The sequence below is a fragment of the Gossypium hirsutum genome, chromosome A05 (genome assembly GCF_007990345.1).
Source record: "Gossypium hirsutum isolate 1008001.06 chromosome A05, Gossypium_hirsutum_v2.1, whole genome shotgun sequence".
Taxonomy (NCBI): domain Eukaryota; kingdom Viridiplantae; phylum Streptophyta; class Magnoliopsida; order Malvales; family Malvaceae; genus Gossypium; species Gossypium hirsutum.
The window spans coordinates 93,314,664-93,334,927 of record NC_053428.1 but is presented as its reverse complement, the minus strand read 5'-3'; the positions used below and the strand labels follow the sequence as shown (position 1 = coordinate 93,334,927).

The window sequence follows — 20,264 nt, the reverse complement described above, 5'->3', positions numbered from 1 at the left end:
ATTGCTCCTCTGTTTTATAGATTTGGTTCTCCAGCTATCGGACTCGGGATCTTGAAGTCAAAGTCGCCCACACTATCAAAGCCCCCCCCCTTTTGGTACAATTTTGGTTGAACTTCGAAATGGCATGTATAGGACTACCCGTTTGTTGTGGGTCGTGGACCCTTTGGACTTGTATAATTTTGGATAGCCATGCGAAAATGGCTTATATGTGTTTGAGTATAAGGTTATAATAATTCAGTGTGGATATGCTTGACAAGAATTAGCCATGGGAATGGTTAATCACTATCATAAATTGTGCTATTTATGCAAAAAGGGCTAGTTGAATCATGGAAACCATGAAATAGGTAAAGTCTACCTTAAAGGCAGATGCTGACAGCAGCAGTGATGTAGATTTGGAAAATCACTAAAAATAGTAGGAAGGTAATTAAATAGTGAATAAATTATGTAAACAAACCTTGATGAATCTACTTTCATAGGAAAGTAACGAAACAATCATACGGACAGTATGTTAAGAGATATTCAGGTTCTCGTGAGACAGGGCCAGAACGGTTTCTGGATTTCCTGTTCCGACTTTGGAAATTCATTATAAATTAACCAGAGATAATTAGGAGTCATACCATATATGGATAGATTCCTCTCTGAGTCTAGTTTCTATAGAAACAAACGGCATCAGTATTGGAGCCCTGTACAAGGAGATATCCAAGTCGTAATGCGCAAAGGTCAGGGTAGTCGATCCCTGTAACATGGGAGACTTTGACTAATAAACTGTACTAATTGGCCCAACCAAAAATTCTAGAAAAAAATATGTAGATGGGAATATGAGTCTAGTTTCAGGGAAAATTTACAGAACTGGATTCCGAGTTTTTGAACTCAAGATATGATTTTTAAAGCGACTAGTACGGAAATTGGCAGTGTCTGGGAAATATTTTTATAAGGGGTTTAAAGTCTGTTAACACCTCGTGTTCGACTCAGGTGTCGGTCTCGGGTTCGGGGTGTTACAGGTAGTCTTATCTCCTTAAAGTTACAGTGGAACAGACTGAAAATTGCAGATCTTATCTCCCTAAGCAGTTGAGGAGCAGATCAAGGATGGCGAATCTTATCTCTATGTATCGGCAATGGAGCAGATTTAGGCCACTAGTCCTATTTCACCAAAGTAGTCAAGATTCGCAAAACTGGGAAAAATTGGTCCTTTTAAAGTCTTTTCTCTATTCTCGTTACACGACAATGAGCAAAAAAGGGGCAGCTATAATAGGCCTAATTTGCCCGGGCCCATAAAAAACCCAAAAACCAAAAATAAAAAAATAATAAACCAAATAAAATAATAAACCAATTTATTTATAGGTCCAAAGTCCATTTACAATTCATTTAACCCAAAAACAACAGCCTAAACATTAAACCTAATAAACCTACACCCAAAACCCCTAATTTAATTCCTAGCCCAATTTACACATGGCCAAAATGAGCCCAATATTGTGAAAGCACCAGAAACCCTAGAGGTTTCTGGAATACACCAGCGCCACAGCTAGCCAAGATCGGGCTCCCACGAGTGGTTTCCCACGTACGGCCTCCACGTCACCAGGGCCTCTTGCTCCGTACGGCCACTCCTACAATAGAACACACGAGAAGAAGCAGCAGTAACAAAATACAAGTAGAAATAGCAAAAAAAGAAAAGGAAATTGATTTTTTTAAATTTTAATTCTTATATTTCTTCAGCTATAAAAAGCCATCAACTGTACTGTAAAACCTTACGGATACTGAATACCAGAAAAAAATAATCAAAAAAAGTTATCAAAAGGTGATTTCAAGATCTGTTTATTTTCTTTTTTGTTTCTTTCGATTTGCTTGCAACGTTAGCATAAAAAAATGAAAAAGAGATACTTGAATCGACACCGATGAGAGCCCAAATATCTTAGAAGTATGGATATGTGGGCGAGGGTCAAACGGTGTTGGGCTTTTTTTTTCATTCTTCCAATTTCGCTTCGAATTTAGAAACGGCGCCGTTTGAAGAGGGGAAAGATCTGGTAATTTTGCTTCGTTTTTTTTTTGAAAGAAAAGTATAGGATTTGAAGTTTTTTTCATAAGAAAAAGAGAAAGAGCAAACTTACCAGATCTCCATGGTCGTGGCCTCCGTTGGCAAAATCTAGATACTATTCGTGCACCGTCGGCCACCAAGCATGATAGTGGTTCGGCGGTTGTAAGCTAAATGAAACCCTAGCAGAGTGGGTTAATAGCTTCAGTTTTTTTTAATTAAAAGATTGGTTATGTTTTAAGAATAAAATAGGTGAGAATGAAGTTTAATGACAAATTTAGAAATGGCGTCGTTTGAAGAGGGGAAAGATCCACACGTTGACCCGATCCAAAGGTCGGATCAGCGCCCTTTTGCTTCAAATGGGTAATTTGCACGTTTGATCCTTCTCCTTTGCGCCGACTTTCAATTGGCTCCTATTTGTGTTGCATTTGTTTTTTTTCTGAAAATTTGTGTGCTATTGCAATTTAGCCCGCGCCTAAACTCTACGTTTTGGGGTCTGGAATATTTCCAGTTTTGACCCCTTTGCATTCGCGCACATTGCACTTGAGTCTTTTTCTTAATTTCAATAGTTCATTTTATTTATTAATTATCTCTTTGAATTTGATTTTATTTCAATTGGGTTTTTTTTTCAATTTGTTTAATTTATTTTCTAATTCATATAACATTCATTTTCTTAAATTTGTTTTCTTACACATTTTAAATTATTTTGGCATTTTATTTTGTTTTTTTGTCTTTGTTTAAACTACAAAATTATTATTCTAAAAGTTCCTTTTATATCATGTTGATTTAAAATTATGCATGATATTATGTTTAAATACTTTTATATTATAGTTTATGATAAGATTAGCTCAATTCTGTATACATTATTGTTTTCATATTATTTTATGTAAATATTTTCTTTTAAATCTATTATATATATACATTTTCTTTCAAATTTATATGTGTAATTTGTTTCCTTTAAGGATCCTATTTAAAATTGTGTATTATATTTATTTTGAATACTTTCATATATTAGCATCTTTATATATATATTTATCTATATATATCATTAATCCAAAATCAATTTGTTTCATTTAAAATTATTTTATATATTATTTATTTCGAATTTCATTTTACATAAAATATATTTTTATAATCATTTATATATTCTTAGTTTTTTTTAACAATTATTTTAAATTCTAGCATGTATTGTTTGTTCATCAATTCGTCAATTTTTAAAAAAAAATTGTTTTGTATCATGTATTGATTGTTTTATATTATTCCATATATTATTGTTGCATATTATTTATTCGTTTTTTGTATTATTATATCAATTGTTATTCATCCATGTTTGAAAATTTGGTTATATTTTTCTTTAATTTGTTATATTTTTATTATTTGCTTGTTAATTGGTTTCTTAAGTTTATATTACCTTCATTCACCAAGTATAGTATGTTATTTATGCATATTGTCCCATGTTTATAATTTCGCCTTTTGTTTGCAAATGTTGCTTTCTAATTTGCAACTTTTTGTTTTAAAATTAATTATTCCATTTTATTTTAAAGCAACCTAATGTGTTTTGAGCTAGTTTTATAATTATTCATTTGAAAATTCCTTAAAACGAAGGCAATGTTTGATGTTTGGAAATTCGAGGAATCGTGCCCTATCGTGCTGGGTTTCGATTTCCCGTTTATTCAAAATAATCAAATATTCCTTTAGAATTTTACTCGTGTTTTCTAAATTCTAAAACAAGGCAATGTTCAATGTTTGGAAATTCGAGGAATCGTGCCCTACCGTGCTGGGTTTCGGTTTTTCATTGGACTAAATAATTGGGCATCCTTTTGTAATTTTTAACGTATGAGCTTTTGGAAGTCAAAAAATAATCGTGGTTTCGAAGGTATAAAGGATCATGTCCAATCGTGCTGGATGTGATGTTGTATTCATTTGAAACAAGAAAATTTTGACGAACAACTTGAGCCATTCAAGTGTTTTAAAAGGAACCATATTTCAAAATATTTTAAAATCTTAGACATAAGGACAGTACCTAATCAATTTGGTACCAATTTTGGGCGTAGTAAGGGTGCTAATCCTTCCTCATTCGTAACCGGATCCCGAACCCGTTTTCTCAAATTTACGTTGGCCAAAATTGATTTAAATGGAATAAAATGTTTTATCAGGTGATCCAATCTCACCTAAACAAAAGGATTGGTGGTGACTCCACACTTTGTTTTAAAAGTCGATCCCCGTTTCTTCTAAAATAAAAAATGGTTTCGACATCATTCATAACACGGTTATACTTTTCTCTTAATTTTAAACCATAACTCTTACCGTTGAACCATTCAGAATAGTATCGGATATTCAATAAGCCTCAACATGGGATAGGATGCTGATGCCATGTCCTGGACATGGTCTTACACTAGCTTAAGTCGTAGCCGATGCATGTCCTAGACATGTCTTACACTGGCTTACATCTCGAGGCTGATGCATGTCCCAGACGTGTCTTACACTAGCTCTCGTCTCACTGCCGATGCCATGTCCTGGACATGGTCTTACACTAGCTTAACTCGTAATGTGGCTGATGCATGTCCCAGACATGTCTTACACTAGCGCACAATAGTCTATACGTCATGGCATGAATATTCGATTTATTTCTCATGGTTCAAATGAGAATTCTGCTATCTTAATTATCATCATGCCTTCTCATTTCCACAATCAAGTAATTGATACTAAATTAACTCATCGCATATAACGACAATGCAGTTGTAATATTTGCATACAACTTACCTCGGTTACAAAATATGGTGTCTAAATAGTTTAATCAATTTGCTTGGCCTTCCCTCGGTCTAAGTTCAGATTTGGTATTTCTTGATCTATAATAACAAAAATTCACAAATTTAATCATTTTATCGATCTAGGCACCTAGTAATCTATACTTGGGTAAAATGACCATTTTGCCTCTAGACTTTTGTAAAATCACTATTTTACCCCTAGGTCCGAAAACCAATTTTTATCAAATTTCCTCCTATCAAAAGCTTATCCAAACCATTTTTACTCTTATATAAATCCAAAATTTCCACTATCTTGCACATTTATCATCAAACTTTCAACTTATGCAAAATAGTCCCTACTAGGGTTTTCATGAGAAACAAGGGGGAAGAGTTAGAGAGGAAAGACAGATGAGTGCATTCAGAGAAGTTTTAGAAGAGTGTGAGTTGAATGATTTGGGGTTTTCTGGACAGTGGTTCACTTGGGAAAGGGGTAGGCTGTTTAGCAACAATATCAAGGAAAGGTTGGATAAAGTGGTGGCAATCCAGAGTGGTGGGATCTTTTTCCAGGATATAGGGTGAGTCATCTAAACATAGCTAGTCTGATCATTGCCCAGTTTTGGTCGACACAGAGGGAGATGGAAGGCCGCGTGTTGGGGAACAACAGTGGCAATTCAGATTCAATGCTGATTGGATACTGCAGTCGGGTTTTGAGGAGCGGCTAAGTTCTGAATAGAATTCAAATTAGTAGGATTTTTTGGTAAAATTGAGGGATGTGGGGATGAGGTTGAGTTCCTGGGCAGCTAAAGAGAAAAATTTTAGAGAATGTCGAACGACGAAGCTAAATGCTAAGTTAATGGAATTGAGTGCATGCGAGATAAGTGATGAGGTGTTAGAGGAGATTACAGAGATTAAACTAGATCTGAATTTTGAAGCTAACAAGGAGGAGATCTTTTGAAAACAGAGGGCGAGAGTCAATTGGCTTCGGATGGGAGATAGGAATACGTCTTTCTTCCATAGGAGTGCTTCAAACTGAAAGAAGAGGAATATAGTTAAGGGGTTGGTAAATGGTTCTGGGATTTGGGTGATGAATTTTAATAAAGTTTCAAAAATAGTAACATATTATTTTAAAGAGTTATTCTCGTCAACTAGATCTGGAGATTGTGATCGTTTATTGGGGTCATTCTGTAACGCCCCGTACCCGAGACCGTTGCCGGAGTCGAACACGAGGTGTTAACGGACTTAATTCATTAATTAAACAGCTCATACAATTCATTTTAAAATTTCCAGACAAGCTGGCTAACTGCATCACAGTCGCTTTAAAAATCATATCTTGAGTTCCGAAACTCGAAATCCAATTCCGTAAATTTTTATTGAAACTAGACTCATATATCTATCTACTAATATTTTTCTAGAATTTTTGGTCAGGCCAATTAGTACAGTTTATTAGTTAAAATCTCCCCTGTTTCAGGGTTTGACTACTCTGACCTCTGTGTATTATGAATCAGATATCTCCCTGTACAGAGCTTCAATGACTATGCCGTTTGTTTCTAATAAAACTAGACTTAATAAGGAATCTTTGAATATAAATAATGACTTCTAATTATCTTTGTAAAATTTATGGTGAATTTCCAAAATCAGAACAGGGGATCCAGAAATCGCTCTGGCCCTGTTTCACAAAAATTTAAACATCTCATAAAATATAACTCATATACCTGTTTTGTTCCATCCATATGAAAATATACTCATAATTATTCAATTCCATATTTTATTCACCATCTAATTGTATCTCTACTATTTTTAATGATTTTTCAAACTCACGTCACTGCTGCTGTCTGAATCTATTTTATGGTAAATTTTACCTATTTCATGGTTTCCATGGATTAACTAGTAATTTGACATACATAACACCAAATATGATCATGATTAGCCATCCCAATGGCTAATCATTACCAAGCATTTCCATACTACTCAATAACCATATCATAAGACCATATATACAAAATGATTATAATGCTATACATGCCATACGCAAAATATACAAGCCATTATGCCAAGATGGTATACGGATAGTGTGAGCGAGCCTCCGACCGTTCCCAATTTCCGAGCTGGCTTTTCAAAACTACAAGGAATGAAAAGGAGGGAGTAAGCATAAATGCTTAGTAAGTTCACATGCAAATAGCAAGTAACATAACTATATAAGCAAACATAAAACATCATTTGCATAATCATCACTGAGACATTCATATCACATTTTCATTTATCATCTTACCATATTGTTGTTATATCGATTTTTCAACCCGAGGGTTAAGTACATACCTGTTCAAAGTACCTATTTCACAACACTTACCAATACGTTCCTTTCATCTTGAGTATTCCTCCATTTCAGTAGAACTTTACCCGTTGAACACATCGGAATATAATTCGGATACATGGAAAGTTTGCACATAAGTGCCACATATGTAGCCAAGCTACTATGTAACCCGCCCATAAGCGAACTCGGACTCAACTCAACGAGCTCAGGCGTTCGCATCCATAAGTGAACTCGGACTCAACTCAACGAGCTCGGATGCCTAGTTACATCTCACGAACTCGGACTCAACTCAACGAGTTCGGACGCTCGCATCCATAAGTGAACTCGGACTCAACTCAACGAGTTCGGATGCCCAAATATTCCAGTGACATGTCACTTGTATCCTAATCTATTCCTAAGGTTCAAACGGGCTTTTTTTCCTCGATCTCACATTTTCCGTCTTCCATGGAATATTGGAACCGATACTCAGTAGCAATTCATATTTATCAAGTAGTAAACATAATTTGCATATTACTCAACATTAACCACAAAGCATAATATTTCACGATTAAAAATCAGCATATCATATAATTAACATTAATAACTTAAAAATAACATTTATGCTACATTATTTACACATGAACTTACCTCGTATGCGAAAATGTCTCCTTTTACCATTTCGTCCACAACTTGGTATTTTCCCCATTTTAGCCCGAATTTCAGTTTTCCTTGCTAATCGAGCTTGGAAGCTTGAAAAACCTTAGCCATGGTTTCTCCTTGCTATATTCGGCCATGGGGTTGAAGATGAGCAAAATTGGCTTTTAATTTTGTATTTTAATTCATTTTACCCCTAAATGACCAAAATGCCCTTACTACTAAACTTTCCAAAAATTCCATCCATGTCCAATTTTTGTCCATAGACTTAGAAATTGGTAAAATTGCTATTTAAGACCTCCTAATTAATATTTCAAAACAATTTCATACTAGAAACTTCTAGAATGCAAGTTTTGCAAATTATTCGATTTAGTCCCTAATTTCAATTTAAGCACTTTATGCATAAAATTTCTTCACGAAATTTTCACACAATCATGCAATCATATCATAGACCTTAAAATAATCATAAAATAATTATTTCTATCTCGGATTTTGTGGTCAGGAAACCACTATTCCGACTAGGCCCAAAATTAGGATATTACACATTCGCTACATGCATTACGGAGGACCTTAATAGGGATTTAATGGCGGAATTTAAAGCAGAAGAGGTTGTAGTGGCGATGAAATCTATTGCCCCCTTAAAGCATCAGGAAGGGATGGCTATCCGGCATTATTTTATCAGAAATATTGGCATATTATTGGGGATGATGTTATTAAGTTATGTTTGGATGTGTTGAATGGCCAAAGAGATATGGGGGAAACTAACAGAACGAGTACTGTTCTTATTTCTAAAGTGAGCTCACCAACTTCAATGAGTCAATTTCGTCCCATCAGTTTGTGTAATTTTATTTACAAAATTATTTCGAAGGTGCTGGTTCATAGATTCCGATGGGTTTTGCACTATTGTATTGAGGATACCCAAGGGGCATTTTTTTCAAGAAGGCAAGTCACTGACAACATTCTTATAGCTTATGAAATTCTGCACTCATTCAAGAAACATAGAGGGACATCACAGAAAGGCTTTGCTTTAAAACTGGATATGAGCAAAGCGTATGATCTGGTTGAATGGGGATTTTTAGGAAAAATGATGCGCAGTATGGGCATCTGTAAAAAGTGGATTGCTTTAATTATGAAGTGCATATCTAGTGTAGTGTATACTGTGGTGATAAATGGTAGACATGGAGAGGAATTTCAGCCTCACAGAGGTTTAAGACAAGGAGATCCGCTCAGTTCGTACTTGTTTCTCATTTGCGCTGAAGGTTTTTCATGTTTGCTTGCACTTACGAAAGCAGAAGGGCGGATTTCGGCAACAAAGCTGGGTAGAGGTAATGTTTCGATGTCCCATCTATTTTTTGCTGATGACAGCATGCTATTTAGAGAGACGTCCACTGAAGGAGCATCTAATATAAAAAATATGACTATGGAATATGAAAGGATGTCGGGGCAGTTGGTCAATTTTGATAAATCTCTTATATATTTCAGTGGCAATGTTGGCGTTGATATACAGAACCAGGTGGGTAGAATTTTGGGGGTACGGATTTCTAATAACCCAAAACGGTATTTGAGGTTGCAAACTATGGTAGGACGTCAGAAAAAACACGCTTTTGTTGACATTAAAGAACGTTTTGCTAAACTGCTACATAACTAGAGTATGCGAGTCTTATCGACAGGGGGTAATGAGGTTTTTTAAAATCAGTTTTACAGGCGATACCGATTTATGCAATGTTCTATTTTAAATTACCGGTTTCCTTTTGTCAAGAGCTCGAGAGTTTAATGAACAAATTTTGGTGGCTTAGTTCTAAAACAAACAAAGGTATACATTGGTGTAAGTGGTGCGATATGTGTTTCCCTAAAGCGCAGGGAGGTATTGGCTTTAAAGATTTATCAAAGTTCAATTTGGCGTTGTTAGCAAAATAGGGGTGGAAAATTATTAGGCAGCCGGATTGTTTGTTTGCTCGAGTAATGAAAGCAAAATATTTCCCAAAACGGGATTTTATGAGTGCAGGATTAGGCTCTTACCCTTCATATACTTAGAGAAGTATTTAGGAAGCTCGGCATCTCCTTGAGGAGGGGCTCGGTTGGTGAATCGGGAATGGTGAGGCAGCTAATATATAGAATGATGCATGGTTTTCGGGACCTAGGTACGGGAGAGTTCAGGGTCAGAATATTGATATTAGGTATTCGAAAGTGTCAGACTTAATCGATAAAGAAACTACTACCTGGAAGCAAGACACAATTCGAGAGTTATTCGAAGAGGAACAGCTTGCAAATATCTTGCTGATCCCACTGGTGCATTGTGAACCAAAGGATGTCTTAATTTGGAGGGGTGACAACACAAGGGTGTATATAGTGAAGAGTGGATATAAATGGCAAATTACAACAGAGGGGCCCAAGTTACAAACTGATTATCCAGCCACACTTTTTACAAAACTATGGGGACTCCAAATACCAAGTAAAATAAAAATACATATGTGGCGAATAGCTAAGGATTACATCCCTACTTTATACAATCTAAGGGGTCGTAATTTGGTAGCTAATACAATCTGTTTAGTTTGTCAAGCAGTGGAGGAAACAATTAGTCACCTGTTCAGAGATTGCCCCTTCACGCAGCAGGTATTAAGGGGATGGGGGGCGTCAGTTTTAACATGCAATGAAGAATCTGATTGGAAGAAGTGGTTAGAAATAGAGTTCAATAATCTGAACATTGAAGCATGTAAAATCAGAGTTATTTCCTACTGGGCTATATGGTACAATCGTAATAAGATTTACCATGAGAGAGTTCATGAACAAGCTCCTGAGGTAGTTGGCTTTGTCAAAGCTTATTGCATAGAAATAAACGCGCTGGAGGTTTTGTTGAGGCAAGTACAAGTAGTGGACAGTTCTGAATGGAAACCTCCAGAGAACGGCACTATAAAAGTGAACTTCGACGCTTCATTCAACTACCATACAAGAAAATCTTGTTTAGGAGTTATAGCGAGAAATAATGAAGGACTAGTGATGGCAGCATGTACCTTTCCATGGGAGAATATCTCAGATCCGATCATGGCCGAGGCAAGGGCGTGTTTGCAAGCCATTACTATGGCTAAGGAAATAAGCTTCCAAGATATTTGTATTGAAGGTGATGCGCTAACTATAATCTGAAAGTTAAACTCTCCAGGGGAAGATAAATTTGAAATCAGCAGTCTAATTAGAGAAATCAAGGAAAGTACACCCAGATTCAGAAGAGTAAGATTTAGGCACATACCCAGGGTGGCGATGGAAGGACGGCGGCATGAAATCCCCCAATACTGGATAGAGGAGGTCCTGCGTGCGGTGGAAGGACTGGTGGATGGAGAAAGGAGAGGTAACGGAGAATGTGAAGAGATGGAGAGTTAAAGTCCGGACTTTGCTACACTTTGTTTTTCCGATGAACTCGTGCTTCCGACCGAGAAGAAGACTTCAATAGCTTTGATCCTATGCAATAATCGGTCTTTGTGAGTAACTGATACAAAGGAGATTTGGAGTTTAACGAAAGGGAAGATGAGCTTTCAGGTCTAATTTTGTTTAGCTTAGTTGTTTCATTTCCGTTTCCTTGTGGTTAAGAATGAGTTTCCTTTTCTTTTACTATTTTTTATTGTTTTATTTTTTTTTACTTTTGCGTTATTTAATGCACCGATTTGGTGCCATATAGGAAACAAACAGATGTAGGTTATTCTTTCTAGGTCTGATATGTTTATTTCTTCTCCGATCAATACAAGTATCAATTATAATTTCAAAAAAAAAATCATATTCTTCCATAAAATTTTAGAAAACTACATATATGCTTTTATGACAAAACTCTAAACTCTCCACCATTTTGCAAAGTAGTCCCCTTAATAGAAAGTTTATGCTTCAAGAGGTCCAAAAATGTAAAAATCATCAACAAAAAGTATGTAAATCAGTTACTTGTAAGAGGAATAAGTTGATGAAATTTTTGAAGCTCAAAACCCCTAACAATGGCTGAAAAATCAGTGGGAGAAGGAAGAATAAAAGAAAAAAAAAAGATGATAGCTAGGCTTAGGCATTATTTTATTACACATTATGTTCATCCATTTACCTAATGTTGACTTTTCAACATTTTTATCTCCCATGGCCGGCCAAGGTAAGATCTAAGGGTCTTTTTTCCCTCTAAAGACTCCAAATTAAGATTCATAACAATTTAACACCCTTAGCTATCAATTTAAGACTTTTGCACTTTACGTGATTTAGTCCTTTTTCGCAATTGGGCTTATAAACGTCAAAATTAACTCACCAAATTTTTCATACACTACTAATAACATGCTATGACTCAAAAATAATAATTAAATAATTTTTATAACTTTAGATTTGTGGTCTCGAGATCACTATTCCGACTAGCCCCAAAAATCGGGCTGTTACGCTCTCACATATTGAAGCCGATGCCATATCCCAGACATGGTCTTACACTGGCTCTCATCTATAGGTGCCGATGCCATGTCCGAGACATGGTCTTACACTAGCACTCATATAACCCTAGTACCATGGCATGAATATCTGACCTATTCCTACGGTTCAACCGGGGATTTCCCGTATCAATTTCATCATACATTGTTCATAGTCACATTCAAACATTTTATGCGATATCAATTATTCAATGCATGATAACAATAAAATTGTAATATTTACGCACAACTTACCTCAGTATACAAAATGTAGACGACTAATTGGATTTATTCCACTAGTTTGGCTGTCCCCTGGTCTATGTCCGGAATATGAAATTCTTGATCTAAAACTATAAAAATTCTTTTGTTTAATTATCACATTAATAAAAACATTCCACAATTCATACTTTGGCAAAATGATCATTTTGCCCTTAGACTTTTACAAAAATTACGATTTTACCCTTAGGCTCGTAAATCAATTTTTATCGAATTTCCTAATTAACCAAGCCTAGTCAAATATTTTTTTATACTTATAGCAACTTACCATTTCAATTATTCCATCCATTTACAACCTATTTTATCAACCTCACAAAATAGTCCCTTTAGGTGTTTCTCATGAACACCACTTTACAAAAGTTGTTTATTTAACCACCCTAACTCATTTTCTTCCATAAAGTTTCAACTAACAATATAAATGCTCTCCTAGCAAAACACTAAACTTTTACCATTTTGCAAAATAGTCCACTCATTAGCTAAATTAAGCTATAAAGGTCCTAAAAGTACAAAACCATAAAAAATAATCATCTAAATTAAGCTATAAAGGTCCCAAAAGTACAAAAACCATAAAAAATAATCATCTAAATCACTTAATTGCAAGGGTGAAGAGTGGCTAAAAATTTCAAGCTTTAAAAACCCATACTTTGTTGGTATTTTCAGTGGAGAGGAGGAAGGTGAAAAGATGTTATCACTTTCTCTTTATTTTATTTTATTTTATTTCTAGTCAAAATAGGTCACCAAATTCACCTAACCTTTGGAAATTTTTCATCTCTTTGTCTCGATGGTCGGCCAAGCCTGTCTTAAAGGTCTAATTGCTCTTTAAAGGTCCCTAATTATGGTTCTCTAGCTATTTAACACCTTTAACTAGCAAAACAAAACTTTCGCACTTTATGCGATTTAGTCCTTTTTCACAATTAAACATGCAATCGCTAAAATTATTTCACTAAAATTCTCATGCACTTATATAATCATGCTATAACACATATAATAATATAAAGATAATTTCTCTAACATCAGTTTAGTGGTTCCGAAATTACTATTCCGACTAGACTTAAAATTAGGCTATTACAATATCACTTAATATAAAAGAAAATTTCTAAATAAAAAGTGCTATCATTAAAAATTAATCTCTTAAAAAAATTAATTTTTCATTTAAGCTTAATAATATTAAAATAAATAAATAACCATCAACCGAGAAAGCGAGTAGCCCACGGTAACGGTAATTGCCTAATTAGTAACTGAAGAGGAGAAATGTGAATGCCTAATTTTTTTTTTTCATTTTTTCATTTTTGACTTTGACCTTTCATCTGCTTCTTCTTCTAGGGAAAGGGGGAGAAAGACGCCTCTTCTTAGCTCGAATCCCTCCAAATCTAAATCTAAATCCAAGTTCCTCTCCTCAATCTAATTGCATACCATACTGAAGTTAGAGTAACCATGTACGTTGAACATGCCTTCTCGATATCTGACGAGGATATCATGATGGACACTCCCCACGCCATTAACAATCGGCCTCCGTACAAGGAGATCGGCCTCGCTGTCGCTCTTCTCGTCTTTGGCACCCTTGGGATCATCCTGGGTATTTTCATGGCCGTCAACAAAGTCGGCGGTGACCGCGCCCATGGTTCTGTTTCTTTCTTAAAAGATAAATTGAATTTTATTCAAGCTAGGCCAATTAGCTGATCTCTGGGTTACGATTTGTTTCCTTCAGGGCTTTTCTTTGCAATACTCGGATCCATTTTGTTCATTCCAGGCTTCTATTATACAAGGATTGCATATTATGCATTTAAGGGATACAAAGGCTTCTCCTTCTCCAACATTCCCCCTGTCTAGAGCCCTTCTCCTTCAACTCCTCTGGCCTATGTACAGATCCTCTTTCATTTATTTACTTTCTTTTGAATGTTTTGTACCTGCGGACTCCAGTTCTTTTCTTGACTTCACTTTTGTATGTTATTTGTTTCATAGTGCAATTCTGACCAGTATTCCTGTTTGTTGTGGTTGTTTTATGACATAATATCTAATCTTTCCATTTACTGTTTCTTAATATTACCAATCAGTCTCAATGTTTATTTCTTTAACCCAGCTATCTCTTAAGGCTTACCTTACCCTGTGCAGTTATATTGATCTCATGTACTTGAAGAAGTCCTTTCATTAATAGTTTTAGCATATGTTATTAGCTAGAGGTTGTCATTGTTTGAAAGAATAGATGGAGAGGTTATGAAGGATTGTATTTGCTCTGCTTGTGTGATTAGTGCATGTAATTCGGCAGCATGTTTGACTTTTTTATCTGTTTTTTTTACCACACTGTTGTATGATTCGGTGATATGTGCAATAACAAGTTAAATATGTATACTTTCATGTAAAGGATCAGTGGGCATGTGGTGTGGTTTACGACAGTGAACAACAGCAATAGAAAGAGTTAGGGCTGAAACATGAATAGAAAGTTGGAACTAGAAAACGTAGGGTTATAGAAAACCTGTAATTTCTTTATATTAATTCAAAGAAACTAATATGAATAATAATGTTGTCTGTAAAGCTTACAACTAATTTATATAGGCTTTCTTTCTTGCAAGTAAATTTACTGGCTTTCTTGCAAATAGAGTTTTAGATAACTAATAACCTTAGCTGTCCATAATATACCTAATACTTAATAAATAAATTTGAAATGATAAAATATTAAAAAGCTCCCATGTCTCCCCAGCTTCAGCGTGTAAAACTCAACTCCAATGAGAAAACTTTCACTGCTTCAACATAAATTTCTCAATCAATTCCAACTCATACTCATCTTAAAAATGTGTTGGTTAAAATGCTTCTGTTGCTTTTCATTTGTTAAATTGATGCATAATTGCTCAAAGTTGGTTGTCTTAAAACTCTCAAATACATCAAAATATAAAGAACACTGATCAAGGAATTTGATTCTATATCTTGATCAATAGCAATATTTATTTTCCACAAGCAAGTCAAATAATTTTGAATAAACAAATTTGGCTAAAGCATCTCTACTAGGAGTTTATGAGCATTTGAATCCAGTGATTTTAAGTGGTCTCATCACGAGTCACAAGAACACATTTACTTAAGGACTCTCTTCTATAGTCTTCTCGGCGCATGTAAAAAGTTATACAGCACCTTTTAGATGGACCCAAGATTTATCATCCTTTGGTTCAAAAGCATCTGTTTCTTGTCCCTTAGCAAACTCAATATATCCTAAATGTAGAATTGCAACTCCACATTCTCCCCTTTGTTCAAATTGAATTTTAATTAGTTTTCCAAAACGGCTTGAGTTGTCTTTGATAGTCTTTGCATTGCCAAATGTTTCTAGAACAGGATTAGATTCCAAGATCTTCTGCACCACACCTTGTTCCTCCGCATTTTTAACTCTTCCTCCCACATAGGCTAGATAGCGTATCTTTGTATGCTCTGTTTTACCTACGCCACATGACTTTTGATTCATATAAATTTGAGGTAATGGTTCTTTCCAAAGCTTGTTGCATGCTTTCTGTAATAGCCAAGTCTTGAGTTGGAAATAGAGAATTAAAAAGGTTCTTAATGATCATAATTATTATTTAAGAAACTATAACATTAACCATAAGGAACTTGTTTGAAGTAATAAATTTGTTTAATTCAAACAGCCTAGAATTGTATTGGTTGAAATAACCCTTGCCTTTGTTATCATCACTATACAACTCCAAAAACCCTATAAAAAGGGCTTTTCCAATGATAAGCCTTTCTATCTTAAGCTATTGCTGGAAAGATCATCTCAATGATGGTACAAATTATATCATCATTGAGAAAAAAATCTCTCTTTTCATTAGTAACCTGAGCTTTAGTTGAGTTCCCATTATTAGTAGTTGACTCATCTCTAGATTAATGCACTGAAAGCTTTGGCTTCAATATCAAACCCCTTGTTAGTGTCAGCCTATATTGCAACAGGGATTGATAATGAAGAGCTAGTTGAAAATGTTGAAAGATCCCTAGCATCTGTTGTAAATAGAGAGAATACAATGCCATCTCCTACGATACATGGCATGTTTGGGAAATCCAAACACCCTTCTTTCACGTACAAATTTTGCAAACTCAAAGTCACTTTACCTATAACCTGCATCCTAACTTATATCTAACCCAAAATTCTTTGGATACATTCATCAAGATTTAAATGAAGTTGCTTTTTGCATAATCAAATTCAAAGGTAGAATCATCGTCAAGTTTATTTTTTTGGAGAAACAAGTTTGAAAACCCCAAGCATAAAGACAACCATCAGGAGAAGTAAGTACGAAGCTGCATCCATAAATGCTTCCAAGTTTAGCAAGATCAAACAAACATGGCCATTCAACATATAAACACTTACAACGTTTAAAGTAGCTTTTACAACTGTTGCATGTTTTGAAATATTTAGTTGTCTACCCACCACACTCAGGATTTGCTTAAACTTGCTTGGCATTTCTAACCACTCATAAAGGCCATTTGGAGTCTTAAAAGTTGTCTTCCATTCATCAAAACTTCTCAACCTATTGTGGTGATAATCACTTGTCACATTGAGAGCTCCATAGAGTCAACTACTTGATCAAGAATGTCATTCACCCAAGGTGTTCCCACAAGAATATAATCCACATCCATAGTAACATAACACAAGCCATGATCATCTATGTGAGGCCACTTTTTACAGAATGCTTCCATCTCTTGGATTTGATGTTGAATATGGTGAAGGTAGCACATCATTTTGGGGCATTAACTAGGATCTTGATCACCCCTCAAGGGAGCATCTATTACAATAACTAATTTGGTTTCATCATGGGTCATGTCGAACATACTAGGATCTCAAATTCTTTTTGGCTGAAATATGAGTTAGTTTTGTGCTGATCCGTAACTTCTTCAAAATCCTTCGCATGAGCACTCAATGTCTTTAATAGTGAAGATCGTTGGCTAAGTGCATCTACCGCAAGGCTTGACTCCTCTTTGCCTTCCATTGTTGTTGTCAATTCATTATGAACAATCAAGGGCTCTCTCTAAGCTGTATATATATTCTTCAGTTTCTTCCTGATTCTCATCATAAATATGGCTAATAGTTCATATTCTTGCCAAGAAATCAGCACATCCAACCATGGCCTAAAAGAAAACCCTAATATAAACCCTAGGATCTAATTATGCTTTGATGCCAAAAATTGGTTTGATTTAGGGGAGAAAACAACAACAATAGAAAGATTTAGGGCTGAAAAATGAGTAGAAAGAAGTTGGAACTCTAGAAAATGTAGGGTTACTGAAAACCTTTAGTTTATTTGTAAGAAAATAATTAGAATAATAGTAGTGTTCGTTGTAAAGCTTGCAACATATTTATATAGGCTTTTCCCCTTGCAAGTAAAGTTACTAGGCTTTCTTGCAAATTAAGTTTTATTCCTAGCCTTTAGGTCTGAACCCTAACAGTAACTAATAACCCGTGCTGTAATATATCTAATACTTAATTAAAAGCTCCTGCATCAGCATAGATCACTTTGACGTGTTGCTTTAATGTGAATTCACTCAGTATACTCGAAGTAGTGATGCTTTAAAGAGCCTCTTGTTTCATTGAAAAAGCAGGTAGGCCAGGATGCCAAATGGGAATGATTGTACCAACATGTCATGTGAATCTTCTCGTGAGCCTAAAGGAACTAATAGATTCTTGAAATTTTGAAGTTCATTTGTGAATAGTTTCATCTTTCTTTTTCATCTTTTTTGGGAGAATTTTATAGGAAGTCATTGAATCAAAGTAGGAACCTTGTTTACTCTTACAATAGGGATGTAATGCAACTGTAATAAAGTTTGCCCTTCTGAAATTCTCATTGACTTTCATGAATAGATAGTAATTGTCCTGAATTTTTTTTATTTAAATTTTTTTCTGGATTTTTCTCATAAGTACTAAAATACACTTGTGAGCTTAATGCACTGATTGAAGTCCTTGCCTTGAGGAACTCCGACTATCTGCCTCAAAGGTCACTTGACTAGAGCTGTTCTGTAATTTCATAACAATTTGCTATCTGAGAAACCAAATTTATCATCAATTATGAATTCTTAGTTGGTTTTCTTCCCTCATAGTTTACTTGCATGCCATTAACTATTTGCACAAATGCAATTCTTCTTGGGTTCTTGGTAGACAGAAGTTTTAGATGACTTGAAGGGTTATGAGGCTTATAAACATGATTTCTCTCATGTTTGTGGGGGACTTGTACACCATTTGGTGTAATCTTTCCTGTAAACGTAATGTCAGATACCGCAATTCCAATCAATATTTAGCATTGAGTCCAAAAACCTGAAGTAAGCTCGAGTTATTTTGCTTTCTTTTGAGCAAGGATAGCAACCATGACATGAAAACATTACCTAATCCTAGCGTTAATTCTGTCAACTGTCATCTACAAAAAAAGCTGCATTTCCCTTGCCACAGTCTACCACATCTCATATAATTGTACTGTAATTAAATTAGTGCTGAGTTTTCAATCAGTGGTTAATCTCAGTATTCTAATTATATCCTTTTTTGAGCGATCTGCTGATGCAGAAGACACTATTGGTCTGCTTCAGATGAATTATCAACCACTTTTTGGTATTCACTAGAGAGTAGACAGGTAGCATCACTTGTACTATATGATCATCTGTTGGAGCTTTCCACCAGTTTGTTACATTCAGGTTGAATTAGTTTCAGATATGCTTTAGTGTGAATGTCCAAACTGTTTTGATATAACATTATCAGAGTATTAGTCATTGTCATATTTGGTCTTTAACTAGAATGTGATTATTATCATTTCTCATTTTGCATGTTTTTCCACTAGAATCATGTCCTCCCTCTTTGTAGATGAGGGTTTAGTGGAGGTAGTATTCTTGGTGCAAGAAGTAGTCCCTGACTATATAGTATCCTTTGTTGCTTTGGAATTTGATGGGTTGGAACAACCTTGTATGTCAATATGATAGTTGCAATCGTGCAGGGGAGTTTGGTAGGAGATGTATTGTAGACGAACACTCATGGGTAGCTTATTTAATGTTGGAAAGTAAGTGACTATTGCAAACCCATTGAATAATGGAATAACGATGCAGTGTATGGAATGATGAATTCATGCAGGTTATGGTATAGGCTTGTTCCCTCGTAGTTCTTTTCTACTGGGAACCATGGACATGGTGAGATAAAAGATGACTAGAGGGTGAGGAAGGTCAGATTGTGAATGTGGTGCCCGGTTCAGAACTTTGTTTAATTTTATCAAATTGGACCGTCTGAAAGGTGAATAAATGGTTAGATGGGCTGGTAGAGTTGGATGAGATGGGCTTGAACGATTTAAAATTAGATGAGTAGGAGGATTGAAAATATGTTAAATACGTTTATTAATAGAGGGGGTATTTCATAGATCTGAAAATGAATTTTTTAACATTTAAAACATTGATAATTATTTTATTTTTTTCTTATGAAATTTTCAACAAAAAAAGTATTTAATAGGATAGATAGATAGATATTTAATGCAGAAAATACTAAGTTTTTTTTATTAAAAAAATAAAAAAATTATATTCTTCTAAAAAATTGATATATTCAGATTACCATAATTTTTTTATGCAAAATTACTCAAAATAATATAAAATATTATATAAATAAGATTAAGATTAAGAGATAAATAGTTTTTTTGTATTAGTATTTGTTTTTATTAAATAAAATAATTATATCCAGTACTTATATTTTATAGTCTATCAAATAATTTTTTAATATAAATTCAGTACTTATAAAATTTAGTAATAAAATTTCAGTATTTAATATTTTAGTACTTAAATTTTTAGTTTATCAAAAACACCTTAATGTAAAATAATATTAAGGTGGTTTTATTTTATTAAAAAATTGAAATATATTA

The 20,264-nt window shown here is 34.7% G+C and overlaps 1 protein-coding gene across 3 annotated transcripts; it reads left to right on the top strand.

Annotated features, from left to right (window-relative positions):
• Nucleotides 1-13,678: 13,678 nt before the first annotated feature.
• Nucleotides 13,679-19,773, top strand: LOC107957131 (transmembrane protein 230). 3 transcript variants are annotated; one of them, XM_041112612.1, is made up of 3 exons: nt 13,679-14,035; nt 14,123-14,274; nt 19,493-19,773. In XM_041112612.1, the coding sequence occupies exons 1-2, from the start codon at nt 13,849-13,851 to the stop codon at nt 14,242-14,244; spliced, it is 309 nt and encodes a 102-aa protein (XP_040968546.1). In that variant the 5' UTR covers nt 13,679-13,848; the 3' UTR covers nt 14,245-14,274; nt 19,493-19,773. The 3 variants fall into 3 exon arrangements, with proteins under 3 accessions (XP_040968546.1, XP_016748060.1, XP_016748061.1); XM_016892571.2 differs by lacking the exon at nt 19,493-19,773 and adding an exon at nt 17,983-18,258; XM_016892572.2 differs by lacking the exon at nt 19,493-19,773 and adding an exon at nt 17,980-18,258.
• Nucleotides 19,774-20,264: the final 491 nt, after the last annotated feature.